This window comes from Anomaloglossus baeobatrachus, chromosome 6 (assembly GCF_048569485.1).
Source record: "Anomaloglossus baeobatrachus isolate aAnoBae1 chromosome 6, aAnoBae1.hap1, whole genome shotgun sequence".
In the NCBI taxonomy this organism is placed as follows: Eukaryota; Metazoa; Chordata; class Amphibia; order Anura; family Aromobatidae; genus Anomaloglossus; species Anomaloglossus baeobatrachus.
This window is the reverse complement of record NC_134358.1, coordinates 115,594,988-115,610,379: the sequence shown is the minus strand read 5'-3', so window position 1 is coordinate 115,610,379 and position 15,392 is coordinate 115,594,988. Positions and strand designations below refer to the sequence as shown.

At 44.8% G+C, this 15,392-nt stretch overlaps 1 protein-coding gene across 1 annotated transcript in view; it reads left to right on the top strand.

The window, feature by feature from the left end:
- ARFGEF1 (ARF guanine nucleotide exchange factor 1) overlaps positions 1-15,392 on the top strand; it is a 298,382-nt gene that overhangs the window by 82,407 nt on the left and 200,583 nt on the right. Inside the window, exons 2-3 of the mRNA XM_075353189.1 lie at positions 11,162-11,192; positions 14,657-14,813. Coding sequence (XP_075209304.1) covers positions 11,162-11,192; positions 14,657-14,813 — 188 coding nt within the window. The remainder of the gene's footprint in view (positions 1-11,161; positions 11,193-14,656; positions 14,814-15,392) is intronic.

Below are 15,392 nucleotides of genomic sequence, written 5' to 3'. Positions count from 1 at the left end.
GTCTCTGGCTATTTGTGATCTGCCGGCTGCTCCAGTATTTCATGGAGCACGCTGGAGGTCACAACTCAATACAGCTCTATGAGAGCCTCGGTCTGGCCTTCTTCTGACTTTCATAGAGATGTATTGAGAGCTTGTGACGTAACATCTGACTTTCAACCACTCAGAAGTTAAGCCTGCTTTACACGTTGCAATTTCGCATACGATTTCATATGCAATTTGCAACGCCCCCATCGTATGTGTGGCACGTTCAATTTGTTGTTAAAATAAATCCCAAAATCTTTTATAAATACATTAATGCTAAAAGGAAAACAAAGGATAGTATTGGCCCCTTAAAATATAGTAAGTTAGTTATAGAGGACAAACAAAAGACTGAGATATTAAATAGGCATTTCTCATCTGTGTTCACCAAGGAACTGACTGTACCAGGGATCATTCAACAAGTGAAAAATCAAAGTTCACCACCCGATATAATTAATTTAACACAAGAAGAAGTACGCCTATGTCTGAGTAAATTAAACATTGACAAATCCCCAGGACCAGATGGCATTCATCCACGAATATTGAGGGAATTGAGCTCCGTAATTGACAGACCGCTGTATCTCATCTTTTTAGACTCGCCTGTAATAGGGTTGGTGCCTCAGGATTAGAGGATTGCTGATGTGGTACCGATATTTAAGAAAGGTAAGAGGGTAGATCCAGGCAACTACCGTCCAGTAAGCCTGACATCAGTAGTATGCAAAGTTTGTTTTTGAGGGCATTTTAAGGGATGACATGCAAAAATATATTGCAGAAAATAATATAATAACTGACAAACAGCATGGATTCATGAAAGATAAGTCGTGTCTAACCAACCTGTTGGGGTTCTATGAGGGGGTAAGTGCAAACCTGGATATTGGTAATGCAGCTGATGTGATTTATTTGGACTTTGCAAAGGCATTTGATACTTTACCACATAATAGCCTTATACTAAAGCTCCAGAAGCAAGGACTAGGGGAAACTATATGCAACTGGGTAAGGAATTGGCTAAAAGATAGGAAACAAAGAGTAGTCATAAATGGTACATTCTCTAAATGGGCCATAGTCAGCAGTGGGGTGGCGCAGGGATCTGTGCTAGGACCAATTCTTTTTATTCTCTTTATTAATGACCTTGTGGATGGGATTGATAGTAAAGTGTCAGTCTTTGCTGATGACACCAAACTATGTAGGATATTAAAAACGGACAAGATAGTACAATATTACAAAAAGATCTGGATAAGATGTCAGAATGGGCAGATACTTGGCAAATGAGATTTAATGTTGATAAATGTAAAGTAATGCACCTAGGACGGAGTAATCCTATAGCTGCATATACATTAAATGGAAGTAAACTCGGGACTACAGAACAGAAGGACTTGGGTATCCTCATTACAAATAAGCGGAGCAGCAGCACTCAATGTCAGGCAGCAGCTGCTAAAGAAAACAAGATTTTAGGGTGTATAAAAAGAGAGATTAGATCCCGGGATCCCAACGTATTGTTACCCCTCTATAAATCACTTGTAAGGCCACATCTGGAATATGGGATCCAGTTTTGGGCTCCACATTTTAAAAAGGACATTCAGAAGTTAGAGGCAGTTCAAAGGCGGGCAACTAGACTATTACAAGGAATGGAGGCCTCCCATATGATGACAGGTTGAAAAAGTTAGATATGTTTAGCTTAGAAAAAAGACGTCTCAGAGGAGATCTCATTTATATGTATAAATACATGTGTGGTCAATATAAAGGACTGGCACATACATGACTTATTTCTTCCAAAGACAATACTAAGGACCAGGGGGCACTCACTGCGAGTGGAAGAAAAGCGATTCCGACAGCTAAATGGGAAAGGGTTCTTTACAGTTAGAGCGGTCAGACTGTGGAATGCCCTACCACAAGAGGTAGTAATGGCAGATACTATAACAGCTTTCAAAAAAGGGCTGGAGGATTTCCTCACTACACACAACATTGTTGGTTATAAATGACTTAGTGACCAAATGTAGAACTGGTGGAGGAAGGTTGAACCAGATGGACCTAGGTCTTTTTTCAACCTTAGTAACTATGTAACTCCAGCTCTGAAAAAACCCCCCAAAACACTGGAGTTGTGCTGTGAGTTTATTACTTACTGAGATGGGAGATCACAGGCGCAGTCAACTGAGCCTTCAAATTTGTGAATCATTTATATTATCAAAGCACCTAAAGAAACCTTAAAGATTTAAACAAATTCAGTGTCCGTAGCTTCCATATTTTATAGGTCAGTCCAGGGCCGGTGCCAGCACCCGGCAAACCCGGTCAAATGCTGGGGCCCTGAGCTGTCGGGGGGCCCACTCGCGGTGGCAGGAGTGGCGCACCGCTACTCAGGGGGGCCCGGTGGCCGTGCTGTCACCGCCCCCCGCCGAGGATCGCGCTTTCAATTGCTTCGGCATCGCAGGTGCCGATACAATTGAGAGCAATGATGAGAGAGATCATTCTCCCCACTGTGACTGTCGGCGTTCTGACAGCTCTGCAGAGGACCGCGGTGACGTCATCACTGCGTGCCTGCTGAGAGGTCAGAGCGAGCGACAGCAATGGACGACGCGCCGAGGAGACCGGATCAGCGGGGGAACGAGGAGAAGTGAGCCGCCCCTCTACTGACACTGGGCTCCCCTGACTCACAGGCCGGCCACTACACAGCGGCACTAGTACATATAGGGGCCCGGCAGCCGCTCTGCAGAGTCGGCTGCCGGGCCCCTATGTGTAGTGCCGCTGTGTAGTTGCCGACAATGCGAGCGTCAGGGGGCCGGCCTGTGAGTCAGGGTAGCCCAGTGTCAGTAGAGGGGCCCCTGACCTGGAGAGGCCCACCAGCCGTTTCTGAGCTTCAGGAGTGCTCCTGACCTGCACAGAAGACGGAATCTCCATCCTGCAGGACCTGCGATGATGTCACGCCCGTGTGACTGTGTGTGAGGAGACACAGGATGCCGGGCAGAAAGCAAGAGGAGATTTGCAGGAGATTTGAAGGAGATTTGGACACATGACTGGTAATAAGAAAAGAGGGGACATGAGGGGAAAGGGGGCAGCTGCAGGGTGAGTGGCATGTGAGGGGTGCAGACTGTGACAGAAGGATGTGAAGGGGTGCAGAGTGTTTGAGAGGGGTAAGTTGCGGTACAGGCAGGGTGTGTGAGATATGGGGGTGTAGTGTGTGTGATCTGGGGGGTGCAGGCTGTATGGGGAGCAGGGTGTGTGAGATGTGGGGGTGTAGTGTGTATGATATGGGGGTGCAGGCTGTATGGGGAGCAGGGTGTGTGAGATATGGGGGTGTAGTGTGTGATATGGGGGTGCAGGCTGTATGGGGAGCAGGGTGTGTGAGATATGGGGGCAGGGGAGTAACTACCGCGGTCGCAGGGGTCGGAAGGAGAAGAGAGGTACTTGTTTTTTTATTTTGCTGGCTGCATGACACATGGAGGCCTGGGGGTGCTGACTCCATGATACATGGAGGTCTATGGGACTACATAATAAACATGAAGGACACCTTATACATGGACTAAGGGTGCATTATACATGGAGGAGTATGGGGCTGCATAATACAAAATGAAGGACACCTTATACATGGAATATAGGGGTGCATTATACATGGAGGAGTATGGGGCTGCATAATACAATATGATGATTTATGGCGCTACATTATAATACATATAGGACTATGGGGGCTACATTATAATATATGGAGGAATATGGAGGCTACCTTATACATGGACTATGGGTGTGCGTTATAAAACTGGAGGCCTATGTGGTGCAGTATAATATATGGAGAACTATGGGGTGAATTATAATACATGGAGAACTATGGGGGTGCATTCTAATATATCAAGGGTTATGTTGGACCCTTTATATTATACGGAAGGCTATGTGGGGGCCATTATAGTATTTGGAGATCTGTATACAAGGGGGGACAAAGATACAAGTATGGGATGGAAATGTTTTGTCCTGAGGGAAAAAGGCTCTTTCCCTCAGCACCCAGCTTTCCCATGCACTGATATGGGGAAGCTGGGTGCTGAGGACAAGATGGATATCCGAACATGGGAAAGCAGGGTACTGAGGGTAAGAGCCAAGTGTCAGCGTCATTATCCTGTACCCCAAGTGTCAGTGTCATTATTCCGTACCCTAAGTCTCGGTGAACGTGGAGGGGGGCCCCGGTCCAAAATTTGCACCAGGGCCCATCAAACTCTAGTTACGCCACTGAGTATTAATCACTGTATTCTACATGAGGGTGCCTACTGCTATCTGGCTCTGCACTGTGCTGTATACAGGCTGTGCTATGTTATATAGCACAGCCTGTATATAGCACAGTGCAGAGCCAGATAGCAATAGGCACCCTCATGTAGCATACAGCTTGTATATAGCCTATATACAAGCTGTATGCTACATGAGGGTGCCTATTGCTATCTGGCTCTGCACTGTGCTATATACAGGCTGTGCTATATACAAGCTGTATGCTACATGAGGGTGTCTAATGCTATCTGGCTCTGCACTGTGCTGTCTGGGTCTGCACTGTACTATATAGGTCTGTGTACTACATGAGGATACCTAATGCTATCTGGCTCTGCACTGTGCTATATAGCATAGGTGCTGTGTACTATATGAGGGTGCGTAATGCTATCTGGCTCTGCACTGTGGTATATAGGGGCTGTATACTACATGAGGGTGCCTAATGCTATCTGACTCTGCAATGTACTATATAGGGGCTCTGCACTACATGAGGGTGCTTAATGCTATCTGGCTCTGCACTGTGGTATTTAGGGCTGTATACTACATGAGGGTGCCTAATGCTATCTAGGTCTGCATTGTGCTATATGGGGGCTGCTTAATGTTATATGGGGGCTGCATAGTGCATATGGGGGCTACATAATACTATATGGAGGACAATGGGGGCTTCATAACACAATATGGGGGCTGCAAACTACTATACCCCCAGAGTTGTATGTCCCCTCCACCCAGGTTCTGTATACCCCCTCAGAGCTGTATGTTCCCTCCACCCAGGTGCTGTATACCCCCTCAGAGCTGTATGTCCCCCCCCCCACCCCAGAACTGTATACCCCCAGAGCTGCATGTCACCCCTTCACCTCACAGCTGTTTGTCCCCCCCACCTCAGTCACTGCCCTCCTCTAGAGCTGTATGCCCCCCATTGCTGTATACCCCTTTCCTCAGTAATATACATTCCCCCAGTAATGTGTTTGTCCCCAGCCTCTCTTGTGATGTATATACAGCAGTGTTAGTGTGCTCTATGTGCGGCTATGTCTGTTAGACAAGCCGGGAGGTGAATGAGGCTGTTGCCGGCTTCCTAATATTAGAAATATATATACAGGATAAATATATAATAATAATGTGTGTGTGTGTGTGTGTGTGTGTGTGTGTGTGTGTGTGTGCGCGCGTGTGTATGATGTGTATCTATGTATGTCAGTGTATATGACTGTGTCTAGATTTATGTCTATTTATGTGTTTTTGTGAATTTCTCTTTAAATATGTATGTGTACGTATTCCTGTATGTGTATGTATCTGTGCATGTCTATGTGTGGATGGGGCCCACTGAGACTATTTCGCCCAGGGCCCACAAAAGCCTGGAGCCGGCCCTGGGTCAGTCCATGCCAATCTATTGCTGCTCCATTATGTAGAGAAGTGTTTTATACCATTGTGACAGCAGTAATATACACACACACACACACACACACACACATTATATATATAAAAGCAGTGCCCGATAAAAGTATTCAGAGCTCATGAACCTTTCCACGTTTTTCACATTACACGCACAAACGTAAATGTATTTTATTGGGATTTTACGTGATATACCAATACTATGTAACAAGTATTCATGAAGTTTGTGGTTTTCTAAATATTTTAAAATTCTGAGAGACCAATGGTCTTCAGCCTGTCAGTGCTCAGACCATACACTGCACACTGCATCAAATTGGTTTGCATGGCTGTCGTCTCAGAAGGAAGCCTCTTCTAAAGATGATGCAAAAGAAAACCTGTGTACAGTTTGCTGAAGACAAGCAGACTAAGGACATGGATTACTGGAACTATGTTCTGTGGTCTGACGAGACCAAGATAAACTTATTTGGTTCAGATGGTGTCAAGCGTTTGTGGTGGCAACCAGGAGAGGAGTACAAAGACAGGTGTGTCCTGCATACAGTCAGGCATGGTGGTGGGAGTGTCAGGGTTTGGGGCTGCATGAGTGCTGCTGGCTGTGGAGATAAGTTCATTGAGGGATCCATGAATGCCAACATGTGACATACGGAAGCAGAGCATGATCCCCTCCCTTTTAAAACTGGGCCGCAGGTCCGTATTCCAAAAAGATAGCGATCCTAAATACACCACCAAGATGACCACTGGCTTGTTAAAGAAATTGAGGATAAAGGTGCTGGACTGGCCAAGCGTCTCCAGACCTAAACCCTATTGAGCATTTCTGGGGCATCCTGAAATGGAAGGTGCAGGAGTACAAGGTCTCTAACAGTCACCAGCTCTATGATGTCATCATGGAGGATGGAAGAGGTTCCCGTGGCTCCTGTGAAGCTCCATGCCCAAGAGAGTTAATACAGGGCTTGAAAATAATGGTGGCCACATAAAATATGGGCACAATTTGGCAGTTTGCAGTTAGGGGGTGTACTCACTTTTGTTTCCAGCGGTTTAGACATTAATGGCTGTGTGTGGAGTTATTTAGAGGGCACCAAATTTACACTGTTATACAAGCTGTACACTGTTCTGTGCTGTGCGCAGAGCTAGATGTCACACGATGCTGATGCCTGGAGTCGTGTCTAGTTGTGAAGACGTCTTGTGCTGTGCTCATTCTGGATATGAGTGATAAGGAGGGGATGCGGAGCGGATCACAATATCATGTGTATCTGTGGTATAAGCTGCCAGGCTTCTCACTGACTGCTGACGGGGAGTGTCCCTGCTGCGCTCAGGATATATAATAAGCTTTGTTCTTTATAATAGATAACATGGCAATCTTCACATTAGTGTTTATCACATACCCACAGATATGCAGTGTAATCACTGCTAAGGTCTGCCTGTAATTACTGATGATGACAAGTGCTGATCATAGCCCAGAGCCACAGATACATCTACACTCTGCAGAAACACATCAGGTCTTTGATTTCATTGGCATGTCCTTGCTCAATATTCCTATATATTGACCAAAATGCACAAGCATTGAATAATAAAGCACTGCCTGACTATCACCATCACATGATTAATACCACCACATAGTGATAATGAATAATGCCGCCATATAGTACTTGAACAAAAATTTAGTAGATAAGGACCAATCATTATACTGAGATTATATAAAAATCCTATATAGAGACTGTTAGATGGACGCATGACAGCTCACACAGAAAGCCTGCTATTATTACTGAGGGAAAACCGCCCAGACCAGGAGCAGACAAATAAGAAGAAAATCCAATGGTGCAGAAGACGTCCTCCTAGATACCAGGAGCTTCTCCGCTCTAAATTATATCCGTGTCTGAACTATGGATGTATTGTGGTACGGGCCTAGAGACACGGCTCATTGGTGTGAGACATTTCATCCCTCACTGATCTGTCAGATAATAACTTCTAGAACTTCATTTACCACCTCTGTGTTATTTCTGATATATTCCAGTATTCTGACATAGATGGCGTTATAATAGACACAGATCTGTCTATCGCCTCTATTATCTATCCCTCTATCTATCCCTCTATCCCTCTATCCATCCATCCGTACTCTCCCTCTCTGTCCCTGTCCCTCTCTCTGTCCCTCTCTCTGTCCCTCTCGCTCTGTCCCTGTCCCTCTCTCTCTGTCCCTGTCTCTCTCTCTCTGTCCCTCTCTCTCTCTGTCCCTGTCCCTCTCTCTCTGTCCCTGTCCCTCTCTCTCTCTCTCTCTCTGTCCCTGTCCCTCTCTCTCTCTCTCTCTGTCCCTGTCCCTCTCTCTCTGTCCCTGTCCCTCTCTCTCTGTCTCTGTCCCTGTCCCTCTCTCTCTCTCTCTATGTCCCTGTCCCTCTCTCTCTCTCTCTCTGTCCCTGTCCCTCTCTCTCTCTCTCTCTGTCCCTGTCCCTCTCTCTCTCTCTCTCTCTGTCCCTGTCCCTCTCTCTCTCTCTCTGTCCCTGTCCCTCTCTCTCTGTCCCTGTCCCTCTCTCTCTGTCCCTGTCTCCTCTCTGTGTCTCCTCTATTATCTATCTATCTATCTATCTTGATTCCTTCAAACAGGACTATGACATACCCGCAGTGTAAACCATGTGAATAATACAGTAATGGCTGGCGCTGAATAAGACATGACATTTTTCAAATCACTTTATTAAGGAATTTGTATTTATTCCTTTAGCAAAAATTTGGGAAAAGCAATGGTTTGGAAGTGACTTGCATGCAGTCTTTTTGCTGCCTTTATCTTCACCAATATCAGAATGTACTCATTTGGAGTACAGATGATTGCAGTGAAAGGCTCAGCACCTGTATTCTCCTCTGAGTGTGGTTTATCAGACGAATTTCCTGCAGCAGCATATCCCCCCAGTTAGTGAGACACAGATGCTGACCCATCACTGCCATCGTCTGTACTCCAAATGAGAACATTCTGATAATGCAGCTGAAGGCAGTATATAGCCTGGGAAAGGCCACAGTTTAGAAGCCACCTACACACAATTTTTTTTTTTCTAATAGTTATGAAGACAAATACTCTAATTCAAGTGATTTGCAAAGTTTTGTAACTTTTTCCATGCTGGACACATTATTAAAACATAAATAGTATTGCTCCAGCACTGATATATTTGTGTATGGAAGTTTATTCCTCTGTTTTAGTAGTTATACAAACTTCTGTGGCTGTGGTCACACCATGTCTGATGTAATTGACACACAGCAGTAGCCGGGTTCATTGCATGCCACGAGGCGCTGTGTCACCGGTAGGCCTCTATGTAGACCGTATACTACACAATACACATAATTCTGTGCGGAGCCTCGATATAATTGACACACAGCAGTGGCCGGGTTCATTGCATGCCACGATGTCACCGGTAGGCCTCTATGTAGACCGTATACTACACAATATACATAATTCTGCGCGGAGCCTCGATATAATTGACACACAGCAGTGGCCGGGTTCATTGCATGCCACGATGTCACCGGTAGGCCTCTATGTAGACCGTATACTACACAATATACATAATTCTGCGCGGAGCCTCGATATAATTGACACACAGCAGTGGCCGGGTTCATTGCATGGCACGATGTCACCGGTAGGCCTCTATGTAGACCATATACTACACAAGATGCATAATTCTGCGCGGAGCCTCGATATAATTGACACACAGCAGTGGCCGGGTTCATTGCATGCCACGATGTCACCGGTAGGCCTCTATGTAGACCGTATACTACACAATATACATAATTCTGCGCGGAGCCTCAATATAATTGACACACAGCAGTGGCCGGGTTCATTGCATGCCACGATGTCACCGGTAGGCCTCTATGTAGACCGTATACTACACAATATACATAATTCTGCGCGGAGCCTCGATATAATTGACACACAGCAGTGGCCGGGTTCATTGCATGCCACGATGTCACCGGTAGGCCTCTATGTAGACCGTATACTACACAATACACATAATTCTGTGGCGAGCCTCGGTATACTTTGGAAGACTGATTCTTCCTCTGCTGGGTTAATTGGGACCCTTGGATAGCTTTTGACACATTGATCACCAGTTTTCCCAACGTATATTCCAAATTTGAAGGCCGATCACTACATGGACATGGCTTAAATAGAAGCGGCCTCTACACACTGCTTGTCCCCATAGTTGTCAGTGCAGCAGATGATCATACACTGTATACTGGGCTCCGGCGTGCTCCTGTGGCTGTACAGCGAGGGTGGGGGTGATGGCTTATTAGTCTGCGGGTGTAAATGAGGTAATGTGTGTGGCTAGCATTAATCTTTTACTTCATGTTGCTTACAAATGAGGGCGAGACGGCCACCTCCGCTGGAATCCTCCTCTCCGGGGATAGATTGGGATCTACAGAGCTGGAAGCCTCGTGTTCCCAGGACAGCGCAGTAGTCTGACTAATGAGTCCCCGCCGCATAGTCCTTTATACAAAGCCTGCGTCCCTGATGACTCACACAGAGGTTGCAGAAATAGTCTACGTACGCGGCACTGGGGAGGCTTTTACAGTAGTAAAGGGCAGATCACAATGAGTTTTGTAATATTGCTGGCCTTCCTTGTGTGATCAGAGCGGCCGTCGGTGTGGGGGGGATCTCCTACAGATCTTCTGAGTGCTGCATGCCCACATTGGCCAGCCCGTATTACAGATTACACCTTACCATCAGGCTGACAGGTACAAGTGGTGTCCATCACCAGACCTGACCAGTAATGGCTGTCTGTCTTTAGGGTGTAAACAAATGAAGTAGTAGCTGGAGAGATAAATGGCGCAAACTAGGGTCTTATCTGTGACACACAAGTGGTAAGAATGAGGAAAGCTGGAGGGTTGTGAAAGTCACAATCACTGAAGAGCCCTGATATGGCTGCACCCGTGCCACTGTGAATAGAGGACTGTAAGGAATGGGCTAAACCGCACTCCATAATCAAGGAGACCATGAAAAAGAAATCATAGATAGCGATTAGGGATGATCGAATACCTCAAATATTCGGCTTCGCGAATATTTGCCAATTAAGTCGCCGCTATTCGTAAATATTCGATGCGCAATGTAGGTCTATGGGAAACCCGAATAACAACTATTCGGAACTATTCGAGCCTCCCATAGACTTACATTGCGCATCGAATATTCGCATAGCGGCGACCTATTCGTCGGATATTCGCGAAGCCGAATATTTGAGGTATTCCATCATCCCTAATAGCGATGTATGTGTTAATGTGTTATTGAGTAGAAAACAAAGAAAAAGTGTTCATTGTCCTGAAGGAGGTTTTTACTCTGAAACACGTGGACAAATCTCTATCCAGGATTTATCTTTCATGGTCAACTTGTCTACGGCAGCACAAGTTTAACCCCTTCCTTCCAGTCCTGTAGGGTCTTTAGCATATGGCGGTCATGCTACTAATTTATTCGCTTTTTACCTTCGTTTTTTTTCTTTTTTTTTTTTAAATACTGTATTTTCTAATTGTGTTCTTTTATTTTTTTTTCTTTTTACAGAAGAGATCAAGTGTGAGGCAGAAAAACAAAGGTAAAGTATATTTTGCATTTTACACATTTTAGAGTCTCAATTGATTTTTGCTTTTGCACCTATTTCATGTTGTCTTTTGATTTGCGCCAATTTCCTCTTTCCATTTGTGCCTTTTTGAAGTCTATTTTGTGTTCTCCTGCTTTTTATTTTTTACCTTTCTTTAAAGATCTCCACTTTGTGCAGTTTAGGCCTTCTGCATGCTTTTGTCTAAGGCTAAGTTCACACTTCCGTTGTTTTGCATCAGTCACATGCGTTGCTTGACGCATGTGACTGATGCGTTGTACAATGGATGACAACGGATGACAAAGAATTTCATTGTCGGACTCCGTTGTGTGCTGGGGGCGGAGTTCGGGGGGCGGAGTTCGGGGGGCGGAGTTCGGGGGGGCGGAGTTCGGGGGGCGGAGTTCGGGGGGCGGAGTTCGGGGGGCGGAGTTCGGGGGGCGGAGTTCGGGGGGCGGAGTTCGGGGGGCGGAGCTGAGGACGTCAGTGCCGCGGTCTGCATGGCTGGGGACAGAGGAGTGTGTGTGTGTACACATGCGGAGTGAGGGAGGGGGCGGAGCGCGAGGGGGTGGAGCCGAGCGGGGGCCGTGGAGCTGAGGACGTCAGTGCTGCGGGGACTGCATGGCTGGGGGACAAGTGTGTGTGTGTGTGTGTGTGTGTGTGTGTGTGTGTGTGTGTGTGTGTACGTGTGTACACATGCGGAGTGCGGGAGGGGGCGGAGCCGAGTGGTGAAGTGTCGGCCTCCTTGCACACTGTATCCAGGATAAATATCGGGTATAAGCAAAGCACTTTTTGCTTGGTTACCCGATATTTATCTTGGATACCAGCTTAGCGCGGGCTCCCTGCACCCGTAACCACTGTAATTATCGGGTAACTAACCAAAGCGCATTGCTTGGTTACCCGATGTTAATCCTGGTTACGGGGGCAGGGAGCCAGAGAGAGCATGCGCAGCAAAATCCTACGGATCGTGCTGCTCAAAAAACGTTACAGGCTGCGTTGCTCCCGCCCGGCGGTCAGTTATAAAACGACTGACCGTGACGCAGCGGATGCAACGCAGCATCATCAGTCGCAATCCGTCACTAATAGAAGTCTATGGTGAAAAACAGGATTCCTGCAAAATATTTTGCAGGATACCGTAATTCCTCAAGGCTACGGATTGTGACTGATGCAAAACAACGGAAGTGTGAACTTAGCCTAATTCATCAACTTTCCAAAAAGTCGCAGACGTGCTCCCACCTAGTTATACCCAGTGATTTTATGTAAACTAAGAATTTTTGAGCAATTTTTGCGACCTTTTGGAAACGCTGCAGCCTCTTACCCTTACAAATGTTTAGACAGGAAAAAAAAAACATTCTTCACTGTGTGCAAAATTCATGAAGCACTTGCGTAATTTTGATGAATTTGGTGCAATAAACGTAAGTGAAAAGCACTAAATTAAAATAAGTGACTTAAGAGAGAGGAAAAAAAAATGCATTTAATGAATCATATCTCCCTAAAATAAAAAATGTCAAAATATCAGTCCCTGAGTTGTCGAGTGTGTAATTTTATTTAATCATAAAGTAGGTAAATGAGGGCTTACGTGCCAATTTTTGTACCAAGTGGCCCAATAATTGCATTGGCGTTAGTATTCTGCACATTTTGGTGTTCTCTGTGGTAAAGGTTTCCATGGTAAAGACCGGTGATTTTAGGGTTTCCATATACAGTCATATGAAAAAGTTTGGGCACCCCTATTAATGTTAACCTTTTTTCTTTATAACAATTTGGGTTTTTGCAACAGCTATTTCAGTTTCATATATCTAATAACTGATGGACTCAGTAATATTTCTGGATTGAAATGAGGTTTATTGTACTAACAGAAAAGGTGCAATCCGTATTTAAACAAAATTTGACCGGTGCAAAAGTATGGGCACCCTTATCAATTTCTTGATTTGAACACTCCTAACTACTTTTTACTGACTTACTAAAGCACTAAATTGGTTTTGTAACCTCATTGAGCTTTGAACTTCATAGGCAGGTGTATCCAATCATGAGAAAAGGTATTTAAGGTGGCCACTTGCAAGTTGTTCTCCTAGTTGAATCTCCTATGAAGAGTGGCATCATGGGCTCCTCAAAACAACTCTCAAATGATCTGAAAACAAAGATTATTCAACATAGTTGTTCAGGGGAAGGATACAAAAAGTTGTCTCAGAGATTTAAACTGTCAGTTTCCACTGTGAGGAACATAGTAAGGAAATGGAAGAACACAGGTACAGTTCTTATTAAGCCCAGAAGTGGCAGGCCAAGAAAAATATCAGGAAGGCAGAGAAGAAGAATGGTGAGAACAGTCAAGGACAATCCACAGACCACCTCCAAAGACCTGCAGCTTCATCTTGCTGCAGATGGTGTCAATGTGCATCAGTCAACAATACAGCGCACGTTGCACAAGGAGAAGCTGTATGGGAGAGTGATGCGAAAGAAGCCGTTTCTGCAAGCACGCCACAAACAGTCGCCTGAGGTATGCAAAAGCACATTTGGACAAGACAGTTACATTTTGGAAGAAGGTCCTGTGGACTGATGAAACAAAGATTGAGTTGTTTGGTCATATAAAAAGGCGTTATGCATGGAGGCAAAAAAACACGGTATTCCAAGAAAAGCACTTGCTACCCACAGTAAAATTTGGTGGAGGTTCCGTCATGCTTTGGGGCTGTGTGGCCAATGCCGGCACCATAAATCTTGTTAAAGTTGAGGGTTGCATGGATTCAACTCAGTATCAGCAGATTCTTGACAATAATGTGCAAGAATCCGTGACGAAGTTGAAGTTTTCGCAGGGGATGGATATTTCAGCAAGACAATGATCCAAAACACCGCTCCAAATCTACTCAGGCATTCATGCAGAGGAACAATTACAATGTTCTGGAATGGCCATCCCAGTCCCCAGACCTGAATATCATTGAAAATCTGTGGGATGATTTGAAGCGGCTGTCCATGCTCGGCGACCATCAAACTTAACTGAACTGGAATTGTTTTGTAAACAGGAATGGTCAAATATACCTTCATCCAGGATCCAGGAACTCATTAAAAGCTACAGGAAGCGACCAGAGGCTGTGATTTTTGCAAAAGGAGGATCTACAAAATATTAATGTCACTTTTATGTTGAGGTGCCCATACTTTTGCATTGGTCAAATTTTGTTTAAATGCGGATTGCACATTTTCTGTTGGTACAATAAACCTAATTTCAATCCAGAAATATTACTGAGTCCATCAGTTATTAGATATATGAAACTGAAATAGCTGTTGGAAAAACCCAAATTGTTATAAAGAAAAAAGGTTAACATTAATAGGGGTGCCCAAACTTTTTCATATGACTTTAATGTAATGATTGCAGTATACTGATGGCATGTATACAACCTGCATATACAGGTGTGACAGCGCACATATAGAGACAGGCTGCATATTAATTGTCCCTTATTTCTTTATATTCTTAGTCCTCCCCAAGGAGATGGAAAGGCCGGGTCCAGCACCCTTCCACCCGTCAAGTCAAAGGCGACTTTTATTGAAGCCGACAAATACTTTTTACCCTTTGAGCTTGCATGCCAGTCCAAGTGCCCGCGGATTGTAAGCACATCTCTGGATTGTTTGCAGGTCTGTATTTTGCGCTAATTATTTTATTGCTTTTCTTTATCAGTCTTTGGATTTCAGAGGAGTCTGCCACCAGCTTTATGATCACCAAGGCAATAGCCGTGTGGGTTAGAATGGTAACACACAAGCTAAAATACGCATTTTACTGCGGATATACACTTTCCATTGTAGAGAGAGAGAACTTTAACCCCTTCACCTCCGGGTGATTTTTTTTTTTGTTTTTTTTTTTTGTTTTGCTCCCCTTTTTCCAAGAGCCGTAACTTTTTATTTTTTTATTTTTCCGTCAATCTTGCCATATGAGGGCTTATTTTTTGCAGGACAAGTTGTACTTTTAAATGAATCCATGTGTTTTACCATATAGTGTACTGGAAAACAGCAAAAAAATTCCAAGTTCGTAAACAATTGCAAAAAACGTGCGATTGCATGATGGTTTATGGGATATTTTATATTCACCGTGTTCACTATATGGTCAACCTGATGAGTCGGTGTGATGCCTCAGGTCGGTATGAGTTCGGTGACGCCAAACATGTATAGGTTTAAGTTTATCTAAGGGGTTAAAAAAATTCAGATGTTTGTCCAAAA